Genomic DNA, 27,303 nt, shown 5'->3' on the forward strand with positions numbered 1-27,303 from the left:
TACAAATGAATGAAAGTAATAAGTATGAAAACACACACTCTCACAGGGGAATAGACATGCAGTAGGCGAGCTAGATGGACGAGGCCAGGGCCATTGTCTTCATCCAGATCTCTTCCATCGTTCTCCTTCGGTTTTTAGTCATGATGTCATCCTCTTCAGCCCCTTTCCCACAGTGAGGGGATGTGGGATCGTGAATTATTTACGTTGTCAGTTAAATGGCAGGCTCTTTTTGTTTAATCCAAGCTGTTCAAGCTGTTCATTCATAACACATGTACAAAATAACTCTTGCCATTGATATGCAAAAGGGAGTTTGGACTCCCTTAGGACCGTGGGTCAGTAGTGGTAAGTATAAGTGTGTGTGTGTGTATGTGTGTGTGTGTGTGTGTGTGTGTGTGTGTGTGTGTGTACTCACCAGATCCCCTGACAGGACACATCTCGGGGATCTGTCCAGATGCCCAGCAGCGGCCCGTGTCACAGCAGCACTGCATCTTGGTATACTGGCCCTGCAGGTCACCCGCACAGCGCCCGTTCGCCAATGCCGAGAAACACGTGCCCACACGCTGGTCTGAGGGGGGAGAGGATGGAGGGAGAAGGGGAGAGAAAGAGAGATGGGAAGAGAGGTCAGTATGCTTTAGGGTGAGTCACTCAGATCACTCATGACCTGTGTTGCAACACGGCTGACTTTCAGGTCATGTAGAAAATCTATTGTTACTCTTTCAACTTTATGCAGACCATGTTATAATGCACATGCTTTAACATACTGTAAATACTCTGGTGACCAAGTATAAACACAATACTGCAGTGTTTCACTTCATGTGGGTCACAGACAGTTTCTACTGGCTCACAGTGTACGGTTGTGTACAAACAGGTGTTTGTACATTCTTGAGGATCACAAGAAAATTCAGAAGCCTTCAGCACAAAAAAAGCCTGACAAGCACCTCCCTACCACACAGATGATATAGGGAGTGGGGATAGAGGTGTGGTTCCTCCAGCCCTGTTGAGGGGTTACAGGTAACAGCTGTCCCCAAATACCAGGGCTGCCTCTCCCCTGGAAGTCTCTCCCCTGCCTGCCCTCTACATGGTAGCCTGGGAGGAAGCTAATTTATGGTCTGGGAGCTTTAAAGGTCTGAGGTGTCCTGACTAACTGCAAGAATTACAAGGGCCTCCTAATTTGGTCTTGTTTGTTACAGTCTCTCAGGTCAGAGTCAGTGGGGTGGAGGAGGGAGGGTTGCACAGAGCGAAGAGGGTGTGTTTGGGGCAAGTGGAGAAGAAGTGAGGGTTCCTGAGTGCGTGTGTGTTTTTGTGTGTGTAATGAGGATGAAAGTGAAGTGGGAAAGAGAGGGGCAGGGGGAAGGAGAGATGCAGGGGGAAGAGAGTGGCGGGGGAAGGGCAAAAGAGAGGGGCAGGGGGAAATAGAGGGGCAGGGTGAAGGGGGAAAAGAGGGGCAGGGGGAAATAGAGGGGCAGGGTGAAGGGGAAAGAGAGGGGGGAGGGGGAAAGAGAGGGGCAGGGGCAAGGGGAGGGGGAAACAGAGGGGCAGGGGGAAACAGAGGGGCACGGGGAAGAGAGGGGGAAGGGGGAAAGATGGGCGAAAGAGATGTGAAGGGAGAAGGGGGAGTACAAGTTGATTAACTTGGCTAATGAGGCAGCAGTCTGGAATTAACCAGTTCCATGTGGAGCAATCCTGGCCAATTATATTATACATGAGAAGCTGTGCGTCTAGGGTTTACAGCCAAACTTTCCCCCTTGCTTCCCCCATCACTTCCTGCCTCCCTAGAACCAACCTAGCTGGGGGCATGATTCGGGGAGGATGGGTGTGGAGGGGTGGGAATATGGGAGCAGAGAGACGGAGAGAGGAGAAAGGGAAAGTGGTGATGGGGATGATGATAACTTCAATGGGAACCAGACCCGTAGCTAGCTAGTCTATAGCAATCCACACAACGCATGCTTTCTCTTTTACAGACTGGGTTTTCACAGTGTGACGGACGGGGCATTAGGGCTGATTAGTGTTGGGCTCAACATGTCCCTCCGATCTGCTTCTCCACGCTATGCTGCTAGAGTTGACATTCCTGGACCTGGAGCCCCCCGCTCACTTCATGTAATCTGGGGGATGGGGAAGGAGGGGGGTAGTTTCTTAGTCTACCTCCCACTCGCAAAACACACCCAAGCAAACAGGGGAGCCAGCCACAGCATAGGTCTGGCTGTAGCTGAGGACATATGGTGGGATGTGTCAGACAGGCCCTGATATCAGAGCTCTCTTTTATTTGTTCCTGGGGACAGTTCATCGGATTACACTAGACAGATGGATGAGTGCTCAGGGTGAGAAGCGATGGAAAGAGAAAACAGGGGGAAAGAGAAAAAGGGCCTGGAGGAGAGGAGGAGAAATACAGAGAGCAGGGGGTGGAAGGAGAGGGAGAGAAATTGTCAGTCCCCTTGGAGAGAGAGGGAGAGGAGGAGAAATACAGAAAGCAGGGGGTGGAAGGAGAGGGAGAGAAATTGTCAGTCCCCTGAGAGAGAGAGAGAGAGAGAGAGAGAGAGAGAGAGAGAGAGAGAGAGAGAGAGAGAGAGAGAGAGAGAGAGAGAGAGAGAGAGAGAGAGAGAGAGAGAGAGAGAGAGAGAGAGAGAGAGAGAGAGAGAGAGAGAGAGAGAGAGAGAGAGAGAGAGAGAGAGAGAGAGAGAGAGAGAGAGAGAGAGAGAGAGAGAGAGAGAGAGAGAGAGAGAGAGAGAGAGAGAGAGAGAGAGAGAGAGAGAGAGAGAGAGAGAGAGAGAGAGAGAGTTGTTATACCATACGGCCTGCAGCTCGTTTTCCCAATCAGGCAACACTTCCCTCTGCTCCCTCTCTTCCCACTCCTCCTTCACTTCCCACTCCTCCTTCACTTCCCACTCTCCCACTGCTCTACCCTTTTTTGTGGCACAGAACAACAGAGAAAGGGGATGGTTTTGATGTTTTTTTCCTCCTCTGCTCCTGCTCTTTCTGTCTTATCTTGCTTGTTGTTGTGGTGGTGTCAGCTTTGTTCTCCTGCAGGCCTCTAAGTGAGTCCAGATGCCTTCTACCTTTGACGCTAAACAATCTGCCACACAACCAGGCCAGGCAGAACAGAAGAGAACAGAGGCCTCCTTGTGAGATCAACGTTGACCCTGTTCACTGTTCCCTTGGCATTTCCACCCTATTTCCCTTTTTTGTCAAAAGACAACAAACAAGTACAGCAGAGATTTTCAACAGATGATGAAAAAATGTATTGCGTGCCAAAGAGAGCGGGAGGCCAACAAAACCTTGATCCGAAAGAGAATTTGAATATGGCATTCTACTGCCTGGTAGACTTTGGGGCGCACAACTTTTCAATAAAAGTAATCAAGGGGTTCTGCTTGGCTATGAGCGGGGCCTTGAATTAAGGACAGTTATTGGACTCCCATTCGGACGCTGTTTAAAAGCAACAGAACCAGCTCTCTGGCGGCCATTTTGATACGAGCTGCTGGTGATTGCAGGCGCTCTACATTAACACTTGGTAGTGTTTCAGGGTGTGAGTCAGAGGTGCTAATGCTAAATGTTATAACAGCAGTCAAGACCTGTTGCAGAACTTCTTGACTCATCAGAACACAAGTCACAGGAGGACAGGAGGGAGAAATCCAGCTGTGAGCAGTCAGTGGCTAACAAGAGGGGGAAGGAGAGAGGGGTGTGGGTGTGTTTGGAGGGGGCAGTGGTAACTCACCTACACATCTGGCACCGTCAATGCTTGTGATGTAACCACGGGGACAGGTGCAGACGTAGCTACCGGCTGTGTTGGTGCATTCCCCTCCGTCACACACACCTGGGATAGTGCTGCACTCGTCAATATCTGAAACACACACACAAACACTTAGATCATTGGAGTTAGAGCATCCACTGAGCTTCATCTTAATCACACACAGTAAATCAAAACCCTGTCACAGGCATTGTTTGGAAGAATTCCTTTTCCTTAATAGCAGCTGTTCAAAGTCTTTGGATCTATCTAAATATTTGAAGAAGTGGATGATATCTCATCTGTCAAAATGCACTTGAGGGCCTCAAATAATCACTATTCATAATAACTCTACAGACAAGACCAGGACCTACCGCCAGACTCAGTCAAGACAACCTGAGTCCAGGTCTGAAGGGAGGAGGCGATCAAATGGAAAATGTCTAGGTTCATTTTCTGCCAAAGACTCATGACTTTTTCACACTGGTCTACATTTATCAATGTCCAACACACCTCAGTGGACTTCATAACTGTGGTGGATTTTAAGAGGTTTAAATGGTGAGAGTTTCCCACACACACACCATGAGAAACTCAGCTGCCCCAGAGAGATTACATTAGACCTGGGAGTCAGCAGTAAAGAGCTAGTGTGTGTGTCTGTGTGTGTGTGTTTACGTGTGTGTGCACACGCCTGTGTGTATGTGTGTGTGTGTGAGTTAGCCAGGACTTGGCAGGGTCTACTCCTCTGTGTGGTGTATTACAGTATATTACCTTACACATGAAAAGGCCTCTCACTGCTATGAGCTTCCAGAAGGCATTGGGTTTTTATGACGTGCTACCACTTATCTATACACATACATAATTACCTTTATTTGGTCAAATTACAGTATGCGTGTGTGTATACCGTGGCGTCGGAGACGCGTGGTGGCATGCCGTAAATGTGTGTGAGTAGTTGGCGGGTATGCAAGAACGCTGTCTATGGGGCTGTGTGTGTGTGTGTGATGATGCACACAGTGGGAAGTTAAGAACCACTGGGTCCCCTGCTGACTATTGTCACGTTCCTGACCTATTTCTGTTAGTTTGTTGTATGTGTTAGTTGGTCAGGACGTGAGTTTGGGTGGGCATTCTATGTTTTCTGTTTCTATGTTGGTTTAAGGGTTGCCTGGTATGGCTCTTAATTAGAGGCAGGTGTTTGGCGTTCCTCTAATTGAGAGTCATATTTAGGTAGGTTGTTTCACAGTGTTCGTTGTGGGTGGTTGTCTCCTGTGTCAGTGTTTGTCGCACCATACGGGACTGTTCGGTTTGTTTTTGTACATCGTCATTTTGTGTAGTCTATTTTCCCTGTTTGTGCGTTCTTCGTGTTTAATGTAAGTTTGTCGTCCAGGTCTGTCTACTCCGTTTGTTGTTTTGTTAGTTATAGTGAAGTTCGTGTTTTTTCGTCTTGTCTTTAAATAAATTATGTGTTCACAACCCGCTGCGCCTTGGTTCCATCACTACTCCTCCTTTTTGGTTGAAGAGGAGGAGGACTACCGTTACAACTATTGTCTGACTGCAGTGGCAAAAGGTTATCCTCAAGTCATATATAAAAAAGTGTTCCCAAACAAGGACCAGTTGCGCTCTGAGGCGGCTGATGTTGGTGTGATTTGGAGGATGATGGAGGCAACAGGGGAAAGAGCCTCAGATCCACAAAGTCCCTTCCACCAGGTGGCTGATGAGATATGTTGGCACCACTGCCATATTGCATCTCCATCCCAAAGCCCTTGCTTGGAAGTGTACTTAGCCAGAGTGCCAGGAACCTTGCCCTCATCCAGGCCAAGGTGGCGAGACACGTTAGTGATGACACCATAGGCCTTGTTGATCTCTGCAATAGACAGGATGCTCTTAACAGCATACTTGGGGTCCAACATGTATGCTGCGGCGTGTATGGGCTTCAGGCAGAAGTCTTCACGCTTTTTGATGTATTTCAGAACTGCAGTTTCCTCTGCTTGGAGCAACGGAAGTGGGCAGGGCTGTACGGATTTCTTCTCTTACATCTGCAAGCAGAGTCTGAACATCAGACAGGATGGCTTTGTCTCACTCAATCCTTGCAATGGCTACTGCTATAGGTTTCAGGAGTTTCAATACATCATCCAGGAGGATCCTCTTGATGGGGCTGTCCATATCAGCAGACTGTGATATGGCCATTTCTTGGAGAGACTCCTTCCCCTCCAGGAGACTGTCAAACATGATGACAACACCACCCCGATGGGTGTTGCTGGGCAGCTTCAATGTGGTGCTCATATTCTTCTCACTTTCCTTGGTGAGGTAGATTGGTGCTATAACTTAACCTGTCTAGCACCGGGGTGCCGCTAGCGGCACACCCCCCCCACCCCCACTGAAAAGGCAGAGCCGCGAAATTCCAAAAAAATATTTGTTTTAAATATTTAACTTTCACACATTAAAGTCCAATACAGCTAATGAAAGACACAGATCTTGTGAATCCAGCCAACATGTCCGATTTTTAAAATGTTTTACAGGGAAGACACAATATGTAAAGATGTAAATCTATTAGCTAAACACATTAGCATAATCCACCATTTTTTCTTTGTCCACCAACACCAGTAGCTATCACCAATTCGGCTAAACTAAGATATTGATAGCCACCAACCAAGAAAAAACCTCCTCAGATGACAGTCTGATAACATATTTATGGTATAGGATAGGTTTTGTTAGAAAAATGTGCATATTTCAGGTAGATGTCATAGTTTACAATTGCACCCACCGTCACAAATGGACTAGAATAATTACAATGAGCAACGTGTTTACCTAACTACTAATCATCAAACATTTCGTAAAAATACACAGCATACACTAATCGAAAGACACCGATCCTGTGAATACAGACAATATTTCAGATTTTCTAAGTGTCTTACAGCGAAAACACAATAAATCGTTATATTAGCATAGCACATGTGCAAACATTACCCCAGCATTGATTCTAGCCAAAGAGAGTGATAACGTAAACATCGCCAAAATATATTAATTTTTTCACTAACCTTCTCAGAATTCTTCAGATGACACTCCTGTAACATCACATTACAACATACATATACAGTTTGTTCGAAAATGTGCATATTTAGCCACCAAAATCATGGTTAGACAATGAGAAAAGTAGCCCAGCTGGTCAGAAAATGTTCGTGCGCCATATTAGACAGTGATCTAGTCGTATACATAAATACTCATAAACGTGACTAAAAAATATAGGGTGGACAGCGATTGATAGACAATTTAATTCTTAATACAATCGCGGAATTACATTTTTTAAATTATCCTTACTTTTCAATACAGTTTGCGCCAAGCGAAGCTAAGTAAAAAAAAATGGCGTCCTAAGCCACTAACATTTTTCGACAGAAATACGATTTATCATAATAAATTGTTCCTACTTTGAGCTGTTCTTCCATCAGAATCTTGGTCAAAGAATCCTTTCTTGGGTCTAATCGTCTTTTGGTCGAAAGCTGTCCTCTTGCCATGCAGAAATGCACATTGCGTTCGGCATGAACTGGAACGGTGCCCAGAGATTCACAGTGGCTCAGAAATAAATGTCCCAAAATCGCACTAAACGGATATAAATTGCTATAAAACGCTTTAAATTAACTACCTTATGATGTTTTTAACTCCTATAACGAGTAAAAATATGACCGGAGAAATATAACTGGCTACACTAATGCTTGGAAAAACAGTAGGTCGGTATCCTCCGCGCGCATGACGCACCAAGAAAAGAGTTCCTACCTACAGGGTTTTTTCATTTATAGTGGCTGTGATTGGGCAATCGATACCATTCAAAGCGTCATCACGTAAAGGCATCCAGGGGAAGACGTAAGCAGTGTCCGTATACTCATAGGAATAACAGTGGCCTTAAAACTGACTCCAGAACAGGGGCCAAAATGTGTGAAATCTGACTCCATGTCAGGGAAATTGCTGTAGAATGAGTTCTGTTCCACTTAGAGACAAAATTTCCACGCCTATAGAAACTATAGACTGTTTTCTATCCAATAATAATAATAATATGCATATTGTACGATCAAGAATTTTGTAGGAAGCCGTTTCAAAAATTACACGATTTCCATAAATAGTGACAACAGCACCCCCTATCCTTAACAGGTCGACCCTTCACATACCTAACCATTTCCTTGGCTCTCTTGTAGTGTATCCATTGTTTTCAGTTCCATGATGTCCTTGATGAGCAGATTCAATGCATGAGCAGCACAGCCAATGGGTGTGACTTTAGACCAAGCAGCCTTCATGTTCACAGCATTGTCTGTCACCAGTGCAAATACCTTATGTGGTCCAAGGTCATTGATGACTGCCTTCAGCTCATCTGCAATGTAGAGACCGGTGTGTCTGTTGTTCCTTGTGTCTGTGCTATTGTAGAATACTGGTTGAGGGGTGGAGATGATGTAGTTAATTATTCCTTGCCCACAAACATTCAACCCCCCCACCAGAGATGATTGCAATACAGTCTGCTTTCCCTATGATTTGCTTGATCTTCACTTGAACTCTGCATCCAGCAAATGAGTAGATAAAGCATGTCTGGTTGGAGGGGTGTATGCTATGCGAAGAACATTCAGAAATCTCTTCCAATACACATTGCCTGTGAGCATCAGATATGAACCAGTTGCATATACACATCTCGAGCAAGACATTCATCAGCATTTCTCTGACTACGTTCCTCCATTGAGTTAAAAAAACTTCTGATTCCAGGAGGACCATGAGCTGTTGCTATCGATAAGGTGTCTGATTCATAATTTTCACCTCGAATAGAAGTAGAGGGACTTTTGTCAGAGTTTGCTTGTTGTGAGCGCTGAGGGAACTTTATGCATTTGGCCAGATGATTCTGCATCTTTGTTGCATTATTCACATATAATTTGGCACATTATTTGCAAATGTACACAGCTTTTCCTGCTCCATTAGCTGCAGTGAAGTATCACAACACATCTGATAGTGCCAGTGGCATTTTCCTGTAAAGATTAGAAAAAAAATTGTAAAAAACCCCCCAAATATAATTCCATGTACAGATAAATAGTTAAGCAGTTAGATTAAACAACTCCTTTGTAAGATACATGTTTTAAAATGAAATATGTATGGAAACAGGTGAATTAACACTCCTCAGGTAGCAGGCTCAAGCAAGCTAAAACCCACATGGTAGCAAAAACGAACTAGTAGAAATTGTTAACAAGTTAGAAATTAGTTAAACACACTTTTCTGTAGGCTACTATTTACTAGTTAACAAAAAATTATGTATTTCATATAAAATATATTCACCTCACCCAGTATCGTAATCAAAACTTACCGGAAAGCATGTAGTCCTTGGCTCAGACAGTGTAGTAGTGTGGGCTCAATAGCATCTCATTAGTGACTACTTCCGGCGCCGACCAAAATGGCCGTCTCGCTTCGCGTTCCTTGGAAAATATGCAGTATTTTGTTTTTTTATGTGTTATTCCTTACATTGGTACCCCAGGTAATCTTAGGTTTCATTACATACAGTCGGGAGGAACTACTGAATATAAGAGCAACGTCAACTCACCATCGTTCCAACCAGGAATATGACTTTCCCGAAACGGATCCAGTGTTTTGCCTTCCACCCAATACAATGGATCTGATCCCAGCCGGCGACCCTATGCGACGCCGTAAAAGGGGCAACCGTAGCGGTCTCCTGGTCAGGCTTCGGAGACGGGCACATCGCGCTCCACTCCCTAGCATACTACTCGCCAATGTCCAGTCTCTTGACAATAAGGTTGATGAAATCCGAGCAAGGGTAACATTCCAGAGAGACATCAGAGATTGTAACGTTCTCTGCTTCACGGAAACATGGCTAACTCAAGAGACGTTAACGGAGTCGGTGCAGCCAGCTGGTTTCTTCACGCATCGCGCCAACAGAAACATACATCTTTCTGGTAAGAAGAGGGGCGGGGGGGTATGCCTTATGATTAACGAGACGTGGTGTGATCATAACAACATACAGGAACTCAAGTCATTCTGTTCACCTGATCTAGAACTCCTCACAATCAAATGTCGACCGCATTATCTACCAAGGGAATTCTCTTCGATTATAATCACAGCCGTATATATTCCCCCCCAAGCAGACACATCGATGGCCCTGAACGAACTTTATCTGACTCTTTGTAAACTGGAAACCACACACCCTGAGGCTGCATTCATCGTAGCTGGGGATTTTAACAAGGCCAATCTGAAAACAAAACTCCCTATTCTATCAGCATATCGATTGTGCTACCAGGGCTGGTAAAACCTTGGATCATTGTTATACTAACTTCCGCAACGCATATAAGGCCCTCCCCCGCCCTCCTTTCGGAAAAGCTGACCACGACTCCATTTTGTTGCTTCCAGCCTACAAACAGAAACTAAAACAACAAGCTCCCTCGCTCAGGTCTGTTCAACACTGGTCCGACCAATCTGATTCCACACTTCAATACTGCTTCGATCACGCGGATTGGAATATGTTCCGCATTGCGTCCAACAACAACATTGACGAATATGCTGATTCGGTGAGCGAGTTCATTAGAAAGTGCATTGACGATGTCGTACCCACAGCAACGATTAAAACATTCCCAAACCAGAAACCGTGGATTGACGGCAGCATTCGCGTGAAATTGAAAGCGCAAACCACTGCTTTTAACCAGGGCAAGGTGACCGGAAACATGACCGAATACAAACAGTGTAGCTATTCCCTCCGCAAGGCAATCAAACTAGAGTCGCAATTCAACAGCTCAGACACAAGAGGTATGTGGCAGGGTCTACAGTCAATCACGGATTACAAAAAGAAAACCAGCCCCGTCGCGGACCAGGATGTCTTGCTCCCAGACAGGCTTAATAACTTTTTTGCTCGCTTTGAGGACAATACAGTGCCACTGACACGGCCCGCTACCAAAACCTGCGGGCTCTCCTTCACTGCAGCCGAGGCGAGTAAAACATTTAAATGTGTTAACCCTCGCAAGGCTGCAGGCCCAGGCGGCATTCCCAGCCGCGTCCTCAGAGCATGCGCAGACCAGCTGGCTGGTGTGTTTACGGACATATTCAATCAATCCTTATCCCAGTCTGCTGTTCCCACATGCTTCAAGAGGGCAACCATTGTTCCTGTTCCCAAGAAAGCTAAGGTAACTGAGCTAAATGACTACCGCCCCGTAGCACTCACTTCCGTCATCATGAAGTGCTTTGAGAGACTAGTCAAGGACCATATCACCTCCACCCTACCGGACACCCTAGACCCACTCTAATTTGCTTACCGACCCAATAGGTCCACAGACGACGCAATCGCAACCACACTGCACACTGCCCTAACCCATCTGGACAAGAGGAATACCTATGTGAGAATGCTGTTCATCGACTACAGCTCAGCATTTAACACCATAGTACCCTCCAAACTCGTCATCAAGCTCGAAACCCTGGGTCTCGACCCCGCCCTGTGCAACTGGGTCCTGGACTTCCTGACGGGCCGCCCCCAGGTGGTGAGGGTAGGTAACAACATCTCCACCTCGCTGATCCTCAACACTGGGGCCCCACAAGGGTGCGTTCTGAGCCCTCTCCTGTACTCCCTGTTCACCCACGACTGCGTGGCCATGCACGCCTCCAACTCAATCATCAAGTTTGCGGATGACACTACAGTGGTAGGCTTGATTACCAACAACGACGAGACGGCCTACAGGGAGGAGGTGAGGGCCCTCGGAGTGTGGTGTCAGGAAAATAACCTCACACTCAACATCAACAAAACAAAGGAGATGATTGTGGACTTCAGGAAACAGCAGAGGGAGCACCCCCCTATCCACATCGACGGGTCAGTAGTGGAGAAGGTGGAAAGTTTTAAGTTCCTCGGTGTACACATCACGGACAAACTGAATTGGTCCACCCACACAGACAGTGTTGTGAAGAAGGCGCAGCAGCAAAAGCACTCACAAACTTCTACAGATGCACAATCGAGAGCATCCTGTCGGGCTGTATCACCGCCTGGTACGGCAACTGCTCCGCCCACAACCGTAAGGCTCTCCAGAGGGTAGTGAGGTCTGCACAACGCATCACCGGGGGCAAACTACCTGCCCTCCAGGACACCTACACCACCCGATGTCACAGGAAGGCCATCAAGGACAACAACCACCCAAGCCACTGCCTGTTCACCCGCTATCATCCAGAAGGCGAGGTCAGTACAGGTGCATCAAAGCAGGGACCGAGAGACTGGAAAAACAGCTTCTATCTCAAGGTCATCAGACTGTTAAACAGCCACCACTAACATTTAGCGGCCGCTGCCAACATACTGACTCAACTCCAGCCACTTTAATAATGGGAATTGATGGAAATTATGTAAAAATTTACCACTAGCCACTTTAAACAATGCCACTTAATATAATGTTTACATACCCTACATTACTCATCTCATATGTATATGTATATACTGTACTCTATATCATGTACTGCATCTTGCCATCTTTATGTAATACATGTATCACTAGCTACTTTAAACTATGCCACTTTATGTTTACATACCCTACATTACTCATCTCATATGTATATGTATATACTGTACTCTATACCATCTACTGCATCTTGCCTATGCCGTTCTGTACCATCACTCATTCATATATCTTTATGTACATATTCTTTATCCCTTTACACTTGTGTGTATAAGGTAGTAGTTGTGGAATTGTTAGGTTAGATTACTTGTTGGTTATTATTGCATTGTCGGAACTAGAAGCACAAGCATTTCGCTACACTCGCATTAACATCTGCTAACCATGTGTATGTGACAAATAAAATTTGATTTGATTTAGTGTGCAAGATCTTGAGATTCAGCTGTACATGTGATGAAAGAATGCACTGCGCATGCAGAGGGTTGCAATTCCACTGAATTTGGGATAGTTTAACCAAAATATGCCACAATACCTAGAATTGCCTTATGTGTATCCCACAAAAAAGGTTCACTGTTATAAGCTAACTTTTTTGATGAATTTAACCAAAATCCCCCAAATTCCAGGGCTTAACTTCCCATGGAAAAATTCCAGGAAATTTACAGGAAAGTTTCCGACCCTTTGTGTGTGTGTGTGTGTGTGTGTGTGTGTGTGTGTGTGTGTGTGTGTGTGTGTGTGTGTGTGTGTGTGTGTGTGTGTGTAACTGTGTTTGTCTGTACAGTATGTGTGTGTGTGTATCTATAAGTGTCCGACGCTATGGGGAGGTCCTTATGTATAACACTAAAATCATCTCGGCTCTGTAAGTGTTTCTTTGTTCAAGCACTAACAGCTGGTCCTGGGCCAGTAGTCTTTATTTATCGAAGGAAAATGAGGGGGCAAAAAACGAGAGGGGAAAAAAACAACAACTATGAAATCAGGTAGGTTGCTTTGACCTAGAAGAACTACCTCCCTGACATGTTAACAGCTCCAAGGCTGGCTCCACGGGAACATGAGGCCATGTTGGTGCATAAACTTGGAGGGCATTTTGAAACCCATTTTCCCTTTGGAAAACAGAGGGTGGTCTGTGATGTCTTAACCGAACAAAATGGGGTTTGAATCGCTCAATCTCAGAGCTGGGCTATTTGAGGTATCTGGGCATTTATAGTTATGGATGGTTCAACTCAGTATTCTCTAGCCTTTAATGGGCTATGGAATGCTTGATGTTTTGAAACTAAAACTGACTGCTCCACTTAAGTTCAAACACAATGTTCCCTAAAAGCTGCCCCATCCACCATCCAACCCCCATCTTGGCCCAAGCGAAGCCCACGTACAAAGCCTCAGGCTTGGGGCTGTAATTACTTAACCTTCAAGGACCTCTACCCCCATACGCTGCCTCTCACTCCACCAGGTTTCAAAGACTACAGGGCATAGGTCACCTCTCCTGCTTGTCCAGACAACAGGCCTCCAGTCATCATAAGACCATAGCACAATCCAGCATTTCAGTGGGACTGTGATAGGACAGCCGCCATCACATGACCAACTAATTCGACATTCACATATTGTCCATAATGTCTAAACACACCATTCACATACATATATATACACTACCGTTTAAAAGTTTTAGGTCACTAAGAAATGTCCATGTTTTTGAAAGAAAAGCTAATTTTTCGTCCATTAAAATAACATAAAATTGATCAGAAATACAGTGTAGACATTGTTAATGTTGTAAATGACTATTGTAGCTGGAAACGGCAGATTTTTATGGAATACCTACATAGGCGTACAGAGGCCCATTATCAGCAACCTTCACTCCTGTGTTCCAATGCGTTAGCTAATCCAAGTTTATCATTTTAAAAGACTAATTGATCATTAGAAAACCCTTTCGCAATTATGTTAGCAGAGCTGAAAAGTGTTGTTCTGATTAAAGATGCAATAAAACTGGCCTTCTTTAGACTAGTTGAGTATCTGGAGCATCAGCACTTGTGGGTTCGATTACAGGCTCACAATGGCCAGAAACAAAGAACTTTCTTCTGAAACTCGTCAGTCTATTGTTGTTCTGAGGAATGAAGGCTATTCCATGCGAGAAATTGCCAAGAAACTAAAAATCTCGTACAACTCTGTGTACTACTCCCTTCACAGAACAGCGCAAACTGGCTCTAACCAGAATTGAAAGAGGAGTGGGAAAAGGCGGCAAAAATCTATAATTGTACTGTGGATACCAATATCCCTGTGAGTCTCCCAGGCCCATGTTGCCCAGGGTTAAGAACATAAATTGCAGATTAATAATATTACTTTGTATTGTTTTCACAATTGAAACTTATTCAGGATCCCTTGGCCAAAAGTTATTTAATCTGTTGTTAGTAATGGCTTCGGAAAGTATTCAGACCCCTTAACTTTTTCCACATTTTGTTACGTTACAGCCTTATTCTAAAATTGATTAAATATAATGTTTTTCTCAGCAATCTACACACAATACCCTATAATGACAAAGCGAAAACTGGTTATTCAAATGTTTTGCAAATGTATAAAAAATAAAAACAGATAACGTATTTACATAAGTATTCAGACCGTTTGCTATGAGACTCGAAATTGAGTTCAGGTCCATCCTGTTTCCATTGATCATCCTTGAGATGTTTCTACAACTTGATTGTAGTCCACCTGTGGTAAATTAAATTGATTGGACATGATTTGGAAAGGCACACACCTGTCTATATAAGGTCCCACAGTTGACAGTGCATCTTAGAGCAAAAACCAAGCCATGAGGTCGAAGAAATTGTCCATAGAGCTCCGAGACAGGATTGTGTCGAGGCACAGACGTAGGGAAGAGTACCAACATTTCTGCAGCATTGAAGGTCCCCAAGAACACATTGGCCTCCATCCTTCTTAAATGGAAGATGTTTGGAACCACCAAGACTCTTCCTAGAGCTGGCCGCCCGGCCAAACTGAGCAATCAGGGTAGAAGGGCCTTGGTCAGGGAGGTGACCAAGAACCCAAAAGGTCACTCTGAGTTCCTCTGTGGAGATGGGAGAACCTTCCAGAAGGACAACCATCTCTGCAGCACTCCACCATTCAGGCCTTTCTGGTAGAGTGGACAGACGGAAGCCACTCCTCAGTAAAAGGCACATAACAACCCGCTTGGAGTTGCCAAAAGGCACCTAAAGACTCTCAGACCATGAGAAACGAGATTCTCTGGTCTGATGAAACCAAGATTGAACTCCATGACCTGAATGCCAAGCGCCACGTCTAGAGGAAACATGGCACCATCCCTACAGTGAAGCATGGTGGTGGCAGCATCATACTGTGGGGATGTTTTTCAGCGGCAGGGACTGGGAGACTGGTTAGGATCGAGGCAAAGATGAATGGAGAAGAGTACAAAGAGATCCTTGATGAAAACCTGCTCCAGAGCGCTCAGAGCATCAGACTGAGGCAAACATTCACCTTCCAACAGGACAACAACCATGAGCACACAGCCAAGACAACGCAGGAGTGGATTTGGGACAAGTCTCTGAATGTCCTTGAGTGGCCCAGCCAGAGCCCGGACTTGTACCCAGTCAAACATCTCTGGAGAGACCAGAAAATAGCTGTGCAGCAGCACTCCCCATCCAACCTGATAGAGCTTGAGAGGATCTGCAGAGAAGAATAGGAGAAACTCCCCAAATACATGTGTGCCAGGCTTGTAGAGTCAGACCCAAGAAGACTCGACGCTGCCGAAGGTGCTTCAACAAAGTACTAAATACAGGGTCTGAATAATTACGTAAATGTGATTTTTTTAAAAATATATATTTTTAATGAATTAGCAAAAATATCTAAAAACTTGTTTTGCTTTGTCATTATGGGGTATGGTGTGTAGATTGATGAGGGAGAAAAACAATTTCATCAATTTTACAATAAGGCTGTAACGTAACAAAATGTGGGAAAAGTCAAGGGGTCTGAATACTTTCCAAAGTAATAATATACTCTTGATATATATTCTGGCCACGGAACTCCGCGAACCCCACTTTGAGAACCCCTGCATTAAGTGATAGGGCAGAGCATGACCAATATTAGGTCCTTTACCCACCTCACTCCTCACCCAGTCATCTCCAGAAGAGGCTGGTGGGAGGAGCTGAAGGAGGACGGGCTCATTGTAATGGCTGGAAGGGAATAAATGGTAGGGTAGCAAACATATCAAAGATATGGCAACCACATGTTTGACTTTGTTCCGTTTATTCCATTTTAGGCATTAAAATGTGCCCATCCTTCTATTGCTCATCCCACCAGCTTCTTCTGGTCCGTTTTCAGGGCTCCACTCCCTAATATCATTAACTACCATAGAACCAATGCTAGACCACTGATGATTCCCTATTGAGTGATGGAGAGAAACTCAGGCTCTCCTCAAATACTTTGGAAATTCTTACTTCCCTCTTTCCATCCTTCCTTCCTTCCTTCCTTAAAGAAGGAGAGAGTTGGTCTAAGAGTTATGTTGGTACTTTGTTTTTGCTTTTACTTATCCAATCACTTTCCAATCTGTGATTAGTAAAGGAAGGAAGGGTGCATTTTAAGAGTATTTGAACAGGGCCTGGCTGTACAGTAACATATGTAGAGAGAGATCATCTGGGGGATATCTATCAGTAGACCCTGAGGGTCAATGAAGGGTTAGAAACAGTCATATACCTGGAGGAAACTCAAAATAAAATAAAATAAAAATGTGTATTGGTCGCATTCTCAGTTTAGCAGATGTTATAGCAGTTGCAGCTAAATGCTTATGTTACTAGCTCCTAACAATGGAGTAAATGTCAAATAAGTGCACAAATCATTTTAAAAATATGTATTTAAAGATGTATTTATTTCTCCCAAATGTTATTTTTGTACATAAATGCACTCGCTGCATTTTAAGCTTTAAAACGGAAAAGTTTTCTCTCTGACAAAATGTGTAGAACTTTAGGAAATTAGCTTGAAAACTGCATAAAAAATGTATCCGATGCCAAGAGGCCGGGACCTTTAAATCTTCTTTCCCCGGGTCAGAGACTTGGTTCGTTCAGTCATGCACTGCAGACGTCATAGCAAAAATTAATTGTAGACTATTTTTATTGCACTCAAGTTGTGTTCTGATTATGAATTTGCTATCACAAAACCATGGACTTAATGAGTCCCTAAGGTCAGTGATTATTACAATGCCTCTCTCTGCCTGAGAGGAGCCAGGGGATGGTTTGTACACCATAACCCTGCTGAGTCAGTGTTTATGTACTCCTTCTCTCCTGCTGGGCTGGTTTAATAAGGACTCAATCCTAACATGAGATGTGTGTGCGTACTGTAATTCAGACTTTGGGTAATATAAGGGATACATTACATTGATGTCAATGAGAGGTATGCGTGGGACAGTGAGTTAGGCACGCAATCTCCAGATTGAAGCTAAACTGTTGTGAGGTTTTAAGGTATAGTATACTACTTTGGTATGTACTTGTATGGTACAGTATGATGTTAGAGTACACGTTCCTATGAGCCACTAACAGGACTGAGGCTAGTGATTGGCAGGTAGAGGGGAAAACAAAGTGTACACAACTATACTCCTAGACAGCACATCAGACAGTGTAGTTAAGTGGGTGAAATACCTCTGGCTGAAACAGTCCCAGAGCTCTTTCCAACCTCCCCAAAGACTAGGAACCCATCCAAGGCCTACAGCCCCCACCTTGCAAAGTACCTCAGCCTGCCTGTCTTCATTATGCATTGTTTAAATTCCACCCAATCAACACATAGCAATGCGACCCCTAACTGGTGTGTGTGTGTGTGTGTGTGTGTGTGTGTGTGTGTGTGTGTGTGTGTGTGTGTGTGTGTGTGTGTGTGTGTGTGTGTGTGTGTGTGTGTGTGTGTGTGTGTGTGTGTGTGTGTGTGTGTGTGTGTGGATTTCCATATCAGTGACCAGATAACCACAGAAGCTAATCGCCACTGACTGTCTGGCAAAAGTATTCAAAACACTGATAGTAGTGCAAAACAAAACCCCGGGAAAAAAGCAAAACAATGGATCTATGCTCACAATTCAAAATCCTTCCTCTAATTCTTAACTGAGGCACTCAGTTAGCTAAGCCTACTTAAATTACGACCAATATGTTTTCCATTACATGACTTCACTGTAAGTAATTCATTCCAGTTTGTTATATAATGTGTATAATAATATGGTATTACCACAGGGGTTAAGTGAGAGAGCTGTGTGTGACTCACCTTCGCACTTGTGGCTGGTGTCACTCTGGCGATGGCCCGCGGGACATTTACACTCATAGGAGCCAACTGTGTTGATACAGTTACCTCCTGCACACAGCCCGGGGATGGCTTGACACTCATCCACATCTAGAGAAGGGAGAGGAGGAGAGGGCGGGAAATTGAGGGAGAGAAAGAGAGGAAAAGAAAGAGGGAAGGAGAATGGAGACCATTAGCACAAATAAGCAGCACTTAACATGAGTTGCTTTAAGGGATGCTGTTTAAGTACTCTGAGTCTGCTCTTAATGAGTGAAGAATCTTCTAAAGCTTTACTGCCCACCCACTAACCTTGAATCAGATGGAGTCTATAAATGTGGTTGAAAAAAATGTGGATTTTAAGCTCTGTGATATACAGCGTCTTAGATTTTAAAGGGAAGTAGGTGTAAACATGACAACCAATCATGATCGGTCATATGGCTAAAATACGTTTTCCAGGAGTTTTTGTTGCAGCATTAAAACCAGTTTACAGGGGCACAGCAGGACAGAACAGGGGATATATTTTGGCACCGCCACCTAGGAACCAAGACCAGTCCAGACTGTAGCCCTTGTTTGAGCAGGGAGTGGGTTCATGTACACGTATATTTTCTATCATGCAGTGAATAAAGATGACGGAACTGTATGCGTAGGGTTCTGATTGGACAGTGGACACCAACACCAGGAAACACAAAACAGTGTCTTCTTTAAACTGGCTTATCGAGAGGGAAAAGTCATTTATCACCTCATCTTCCTCCCCTCTTCACACATTTACACTTCGTTAGCTCACAGTCTGGCCATGATAGCCAGGAAGAGGTGTTGGTTTTTCATCATCTTCCGTGGAATCACATTGACAGACCCCTCAGATGGTTTGTGTGTCTAGAGGGGTTCGTCTGGGTATGTGAATATGTGCTGAGACTGGTATGTGTCTGGATGGTATGAAGACATGGACATAGAAACACTACTACGTGTGGGCAGAGACGTGCACACACACACCTGGTCATCTAACTCTGCACCAGTCTCAGAGAGGGAAGTTGGCACGCCTTGCCAGTATCCAGCCAAGCAACCAAGATTTATACCCCCCTCTCTCTCTCACCACACACACAAACTCAGTCTGTTTCTAATCATGTGAATACCTTCGACCTCTATTCCTTTTTAACAAAGCCTGAAAATGTGCTCTCATGTTGATGAGCGCCAACTACCAGCGGCGGCAAGAGCATCCAAACCCATGATGTCTGGAATGCTATCCTTACATTGGGATTCATGTGCATGTGTGCATTCAACTGGTTCCAACAGGACTTTTCTCAGGGGCTTTCTGGAGAATAGGTGACTTCCTTGGTGTGTATACTGTATATAAAGGCAGACTGATAGAGGCTCAGTGAAAGAACGTGACTTTTCAGATAAAAAATACTATAACAGAAAAACTATCAGGAAGGAAGGATTTTATTAGGCTATAACTGTCATACAGTCAGTCTGTGGCCAGGTCTATTAATTTAGCAATAATTGTGTGTAATGAATGGGTTGACTCAGAGTTGAATGTACAATGTGTGCTGAATGTACAATGTGTGCTGTATTAACTTGAATCAGCTTTGGATATTTTAGGAATACTTTGGTTTTTGAAGTGTCTTAAGAGCACATCTGAGGTATGATTTAGTTTGAGCATCAATTGTTTTCTTGCTTTTTGTCCTGTGGACAAAGCAGACAAATAATCAACTGAGCACATACGTCAATTCAACGTCTATTCATGGTAATGACGTGGAAAAAATGTTGACAAAACCCCAAGGCGCTCAGTCACATTGGTAATTCAAAGGTGTGCAGAGTGAAGCTTGAAAGCCTAACTGCTGTTTCAGGATTGTATTTCTTGTTCAGTTCTTTACAGCTATTTTTCATTAGCCTGTGTGCAAAAGCTTCTGTATAAAATGTCTCTCACCACACCTTACTGAGAACGTGTCAACACTCAACAGGCACTTTAGAGGACACTGCTGACTTGCAAAACGACTAACCACATCTAAAAATGACCTTACCTTAAACAAACCCTTATCCCTGACCCTAACTTAATTATAAATAATTCTGAAATTAAATATCTGTCTGGAATGGCATCAAACACATGGAAACCACGTGTTTGATGTATTTGATACCATTTAAGGTGCTACCAACCTCCTGTGGTATGTATGTGTCTAACATAAGTGTTTTCTGAGGCCTCCCGAGTGGTGCAGTGGTCTAAGGCACTGCATCACACTAGAGATCCTGGTTCAAGTCCAGGCTCTGTCACAGCCGGCCGTGACCGGGACACCCACGGGGTGGTGCATCTGGGTCAGGGGAGGGTTTGGCCGGCAGGGATGTCCTTGTCCCATTGCGCTCTAGTGACTCCTGTGGTGTACTGGGTGCATATATGCTGTTATGGTTGCAATGTGTTTCCTCCAACACATTGTTGTGGGGTGGCAGGTGGTGGTGGTTAGAGCATTGGTTGCTAGGTCAAATCCCTGAGCTGACAAGGTAAAAATCTGTTGTTCTACACCTGAACAATGCAGTTAACCCACTAGGTTGTCATTGTAAATAACTTAACTGAGCCTACACCGGCCAAACTCAGACGACGCTGGGCCAATTGTGTGCCGCCCTATGGGACTCCCTATCACGCCTCTAGCTGAGATGCAGTGCAGTTGGGTTGTGTTTCAGAGGATGCATGGCTCTCTACCTTTCCCGAGTATGTATGGGAGTTGCAGCAATGAGACAAGACTGTTGGATACCACAAAAAAAAAAAAAAAAAATTATGAAATAAGAAGTGTTCTCCAAAATGTCCCAGATATGTTAATATACAAATCTTATGCAATAGTGAGATTTTACACCAGTGCAGCAAACGAGTGGACTCTATCAAGTACTGTTGAAATCAATTTGATCTGTCTGTATACGATGACACGATGACACCTAGTGGTCTTATGGTTGATTTCTCCCTAACCATAGTTTTTACTGTTACTGTTCACTGTTTTTGTGACCTGGTAGGTCCCTGAAAACTGTCTTCACTTCGTTCCTGTGCCAGAACTACGAGCCAAATGGCAGAGGAATTATGGACCAATATGCAATGTAATGAGTGATATTTTGTTGTATGCATTTTTTGTGTGACAGCAAGATGTATAGCTAGCTCATGGAGATGACACATCTAGCTACTTTAAACTTCACAACATGCTCGCTCATGGCTATGTGAATTAATGTGTACTGACTGCATTGCATGAGAGCTGCATCTGTGTATGTGCCGGCATTTTTGAGTCCAATAGGACAGTCCGTCCTGGTTGTAATGTTGACAACACTAGAGGGTCTACCATCTTTGACAACACTGGTCCTGCCATGCATGAAAAGCTAGTTCGCATCTTCTTTGATAAGTGGTATACTTTACTAGCTAACATAGCTAGATCATCAAACTGTATTTTCTTTGCTATTTCTGCACGATGGTACTTACTAGGGCCTTGAATCTCATATACGGACCTCAGTCACCACTGGTCATCTAACTAGCCATGTAGCCAGCAGGGATGCATCAGTTTCCATTGGACTAGACTAGAGCATGCTAGCTAAGTAGCTAACGCTGGCTAGCATATGAACGTTAGCTAACTAGCTAATGACGATACACCCTAGTCGTGGGTCTGCAAAATCAAGCAAATGGTACTGAACTCATGATAAAATAATGTTTTGACATTGTAGCAGCTATTGCTGTTTTGGTTGTTTGTTTTTCGCTTAGTGATATTGTGAATATCATATTTTTGGCATTTAACTCTGATTTATCTAGCTTTATCTAATCCGGTTTCGCATGATGACTGGTCCCAAATTTCCACAAGACTTCCCACTAATGGATATGAAGCCTCATAAATAAAAGATCCGGTCATGGATTAGGAGCCACTTCTTATTTAGAAACATATACATCCCGTTCTCAGCATCAATAAAACTCTCTCTATACTCTATCTTGTTAAGTGTGTTCAGGTGTGTTGGCCACACCCACTAATTGGCCACCAGATTAATGAGTTTCCTTTGAAATGGGGTCTGTTTGAATAGACTGAAATGAACAGCTTTGTATGCGTAAAAAAACATGGCATAGTAGCTACATCCTGGTGGCGCAGTGGACTAATTCCATGGATATAAAACAGAAGATTATAGGTTTAAGTCTTACTGGTCACAAAAAAAAGAAATGTGTTTGCATGGTTATGGTCTATGAAAATAAATGTCCAAGTGTCCTATTTAAAAAAGTTAACCCCAAATAAGATAGCAGTCTTATTGAAAGTTTTAAGGAAGTTGTTTAAAAACTTCCAAATAACCTCAGAGCGTTAATAAAACCTCCCAGGAAAACCTTCAAAGAACGAGAGTAAAACGTTCTCAGAACCTCCCTGCAACCTAAAAACAAACACCCCAAGAACAGGAACATTTTCACTTCTGTTCTTAGAACGTTTAAAAAACGTACAGTTTAACCAGTCAGGAAACGTATGGCTTCGTTCCTACAACCAACGTGAAACCAAAAACATATGTTCCTACAACTCCCAAGTAACCAAATGTGCTAGCTGGTAAGTGTCCCCCTTTGTAAAACATTACATAAAGGCAATTCCATTATCATGAGATGGTGTTGGCTAGACATATCCTATTAAAATCTCCACAAAGAGGAAGAGGCTCCAGTCCATGGAGGGTCATTTGAACATTGCTGGGGGGTGAGATGCTGTGTTTCATAAGAGGGCACGCGACCTCTACACTCTTAGAAAAAAGGTGCTATCTAGAACCTTAAAGGCTTTTTTGGCTGTCCCCATAGAAGAACCCTTTTTAGTTACAGATAGAACCCTTTCTACAGAGGGTTCTACATGGAACCCAGAAGGGTTATTTCTACCTGGAACACAAAAGGGTTCTACCTGGAGCTAAAAATGGTTCTCCTATGGGGACAGCCAAAGAACCCTTTTGGAACCCTTTTTGCTAAGAGTGTACATGTCGTCTACGGATACAGCCTCACTGCTTCATCTGGTTGGCCATTATGGAGCCTACCCACTGGGCACACCACGTCATTTTAACATGGACATGTGGGTAATATTTGGTTGAGACGTTGATCAATGAGATTTCAACCTTTATTCACACACTCAAAAAGACAGCCAGAAGTTTGTTGAATTACCAATGTGTTATCACTATGCTTTCAACCATCTAAAAGCACAACAAAGTTCAAATGGGAATAGAATGTCAGATATGTTGTATTTCTACATGTTATCACTGTTTTATCTAATAGCACAACCAAATGACTTGGATTGCAGTTGAGATTACATTAAAAGTACATAGTGCAAGTGATCAATGTTGTTCAATATTCTACGCAGATGTGAAGCTGTCCTCAGACCTGAAACCTTTGCATCTTGAACATAAGAAGATATTTATAGTTACATTAGGCAAACCTCAAAATGTGGCCATGGATGTGTTACCAAATTTAAGGTTGAATAACTACAGTTACATTAATTTGTAAGCCTTCATTTTTGTTTTTAATTTTTATTTACCGTATTACAAAAAGATTATTGAATTGTGTTTGGTTGACAACACAACCTAATATATCTTTATCTGAGCCACTGAAAGTTTGATTAGCTTTAGTCTTATTCTGAAACTTTTTCTGGTTGAGATGGAGACGTGGATCCAACATATCAATGATTTGTGGATACCCAATTCCAGTTTGTCTACAAATTAATAATTGATATTCTGGATTTACTTCCATTTCAACCAACAATCTAATTGAAAGAATAGGACCTAATCCAATCAAACTTTAAATCAAGTTTAGTCTTATTCTTTCACTTTTAATTTTGGTTTAGTTGGATATGTGAATCCAACATATCATTTGTTAATATGCTATGTACTGTATTGCAAAAAGTGCTAATGAATTGTGTTTGGTTGTCAACAAATTCCAGTTTGTCTGGAAATTAATCATTTATATGTTGGATTCACATCTCCATCTCAACCAAGAATCAAAGTTAAATAATTTACTTTGATTTTTGGTTGAGATGGATACATGAATCCATCATATTAATGATTAACTTGAAGAACCCCTAGGCCTATATGTATTGTCTATTTTTAGTTGAACCCTGGGTTGAATTGAAACAATAGCTGTTGATGACTTTGCAAATGCTATATAGGCCTAAATAGTATCAATGATGATTTATGATTTATAAAGTATGGTTACATTTAATTTGCTCTGTTAAAGCTACCCTTTGTAATGACTTCGATAGCAACAGTGAATATATTTAGTTACTAAGAGGTCTTCAATAATCATTCTCACGATAGCACATTGATAGTAGTCAGTGACAAATATAAAAGCTAAGTAAGGCTGGGCTTGGTTAAAACCCTGGATGAGAGACCAAATGAATAGCTGTAGATCAACTCTCCAGTAGGAGATTGTTTGTTTGATAGTGAATATAACATTGAAGATCTGATGTTGTTTCAAATGTACAAATTCAACAACTTTTATACAAGGTGATGACAATCATGTGGTTGAAATTTCACCCTCAAAACAACAGTTTTTCAAATCCAATGTATTTTCCACGTAGATTACAAGTCACAATACGCTGACAAATAATGTTGAAACCCAGTGGGTAGTGTGAAGGCAGGGAGGGGCCAGACAATGAAGAGAGAGAGGACAGCCTGTATTTACACAGACACTGGCCTGGGTCTGCTGCTGGAATGTTGATGAAGGAAGGTGAACTTCAGTTCATGTGGCGATGAAATGAGAACTCTCCTCTCTTTCTCTGGCTTTGATGTGTATCTCAGCTCTCTCTATCTCTCTCTTTCTCTCTCTCTGTGTGTGTGTGTGTGTGTGTGTGTGTGTGTGTGTGTGTGTTGGTCCCTCTGTATGGGTGGTGGTTGCAGGCTGCAGGAGTTTGGTTGCTGATGGTGACAGATTAAGTAATGGTTACAGTGTTTGTGATGAGGAGGGTGAGTGTGTTTGTGCGTGACTCACTTGTTGAGTTTATTAGACTGAAGATCATCCAGGTGTGTTTATATGCAAGTGTAAAAATGCATGTGTGTGTGTCTGTGCGTCTTACCCTGGCACGCTCCACTGCGGATGTTGGGGATGAAGCCTCGGCGACAGGGGTGAGGCTGGGCAGGGCACATCTCACAGGGGTGTCCCCATGCCCGTCCGATGGTGGCACAGCACAGGGTCTTGGTGCACACAATGCCACTTAACTGGCCCTGGCACATCTGGTTGTTGACCTGCGTAAAGCAGGGCCCAGTCCGGTAGTCTAGAGGGAGATAAGGAGAAAGGGAAAGGGGGATACCTAGTCAGTTGTACAACTGAATGCATTCAACTGAAATGTGTCTTCCGTATTTACCCCAACCCTTCTGAATCAGAGGGCTGCCTTTTGAGAGAGAAAGAGTCAGCCATTTTCTTGTTTCACTTCTTCAAAATAACCTTCTGAATGTTCTGTATAACTGAAAGCCAAGTCTATTTCACACTTCTGCTAGCTACGTTTCATTGAATTTGAAGTGTTATTGAATTAAATATAAATATACACTAAATATATAAGAACACCCTTTAGTAGACTTTAAATGTTGCAGTAGGAGATATTGGGGCCTAAGTGAGAGCAGGCACTGTCTGGGTGAATTCATTTACCTCCCTAGTCTTTAACCTATTTAGACTAAATGTACGCTGCTGCTCATTCCTGGTTAGAGACTTTGGTCTGGAAATGCGTTGAAAAGTGGATTCTCCTATTCATTTGTCTAATGGGATAACTATATAATGGGAGACCCATTTAGTGCTGGTTCCCATCAATAACAACCTTCCCATGACAAACATTTTCGGTCCAGCCTCAAGTCTGAAGCTGGTCTAAAGGTCTGGTGGACCGTGGGGAAGCTATCACGACCGTACCAACAACATTTGTAACCTCTCGGACTGTACTGTACTAACACAGATACAGTGTGTCACTGTGTGGAAACAAAGTAATTACAAGAACACAGTGTCCTCAGACTTCAATGGCCACCTTGCTGCGCTGCTCGCCAGGCAACGACCGCAGCAACATAATCTTGTTAACCGCACTTCACGAATCAAACACAATGAACTCATGCTGAAACCATTTGAGCAATATGATTTCCATTCAATCGCACGTAATAAAACTCAAACGGGCCTAATGATGGCTTCTGGTGTGGTGGAAAGGCCTTATTAACTCCAGTAGTGGCGCCAAAGCTAATACAGCATTCATTAGAGGTACTGTAGATGGAGAATGAAATAGAATACAGGGTCTGAGAGGGGCTGTCAGGAGGAATGTAACTAACATAAACCCTGGAGAAGTGGTTTAAGTTGATCCTCTTGAGTTCTAAAGGAGATGTACAGAGAGATAGGGCAGCTTATTGTGGTAGCGCTGCTCTTATAACTTCCTGGTGCAACTAAAATAAAGGTCAATCACAGCCAGCCAAGACTGAAAATGAGAGAGAATAGATTAAAGCCAGCAGAAAGAGTGAGAGAAGGAGAGAGGACATAGCTCCCAGCAACTTCTAACTGTCCCCTCTCCTGCTCACACCCATGACCTGACAATCTTGCCTGGACAAGATTGTCCCTCTCCCAGTGGCAGAGACCCACTGCGGCGATCACGGCCATCTGGGCTTGATTTAATCTGGCCTGGTCGGGCCAGGTCCAGATGTGTCCACTGGGAACTCTGAATCACTCTGGACTACATCCACAACCCCCCACTAACTAACAAACACTGCCTCTCCTCTACTCTTTTCCCAGTCAACACCACATTAAAAACGGATGTAAATCAGAATACTCACACTAATGCTGGACTCATATAGTCCAATCCTTTATGTCCGTCATGCTTTGGTCTGGTTTTGATTTAATCTGGTTTTGATATAATCAACGATTTCAGTACACTCTTAGAAAAAAGGGTTCCAAAAGGGTTCTGCGGCTGTCCCCATAGGATATGCTTTTTTGGTTCCCGGGTAAAACCTTTTAGGGTTCCATGT

At 43.6% G+C, this 27,303-nt stretch overlaps 1 protein-coding gene across 1 annotated transcript in view; it reads right to left on the minus strand.

Annotated features, from left to right (window-relative positions):
* The window catches only part of LOC129867260 (fibrillin-2-like), a 107,490-nt gene that overhangs the window by 45,229 nt on the left and 34,958 nt on the right, over positions 1-27,303 (minus strand). Inside the window, exons 7-10 of the mRNA XM_055940549.1 lie at positions 25,389-25,586; positions 18,343-18,468; positions 3,710-3,835; positions 413-565 (exon numbers count right to left, since the gene is read on the minus strand). Coding sequence (XP_055796524.1) covers positions 413-565; positions 3,710-3,835; positions 18,343-18,468; positions 25,389-25,586 — 603 coding nt within the window. The remainder of the gene's footprint in view (positions 1-412; positions 566-3,709; positions 3,836-18,342; positions 18,469-25,388; positions 25,587-27,303) is intronic.

This window comes from Salvelinus fontinalis, chromosome 12 (assembly GCF_029448725.1).
Source record: "Salvelinus fontinalis isolate EN_2023a chromosome 12, ASM2944872v1, whole genome shotgun sequence".
Taxonomy (NCBI): domain Eukaryota; kingdom Metazoa; phylum Chordata; class Actinopteri; order Salmoniformes; family Salmonidae; genus Salvelinus; species Salvelinus fontinalis.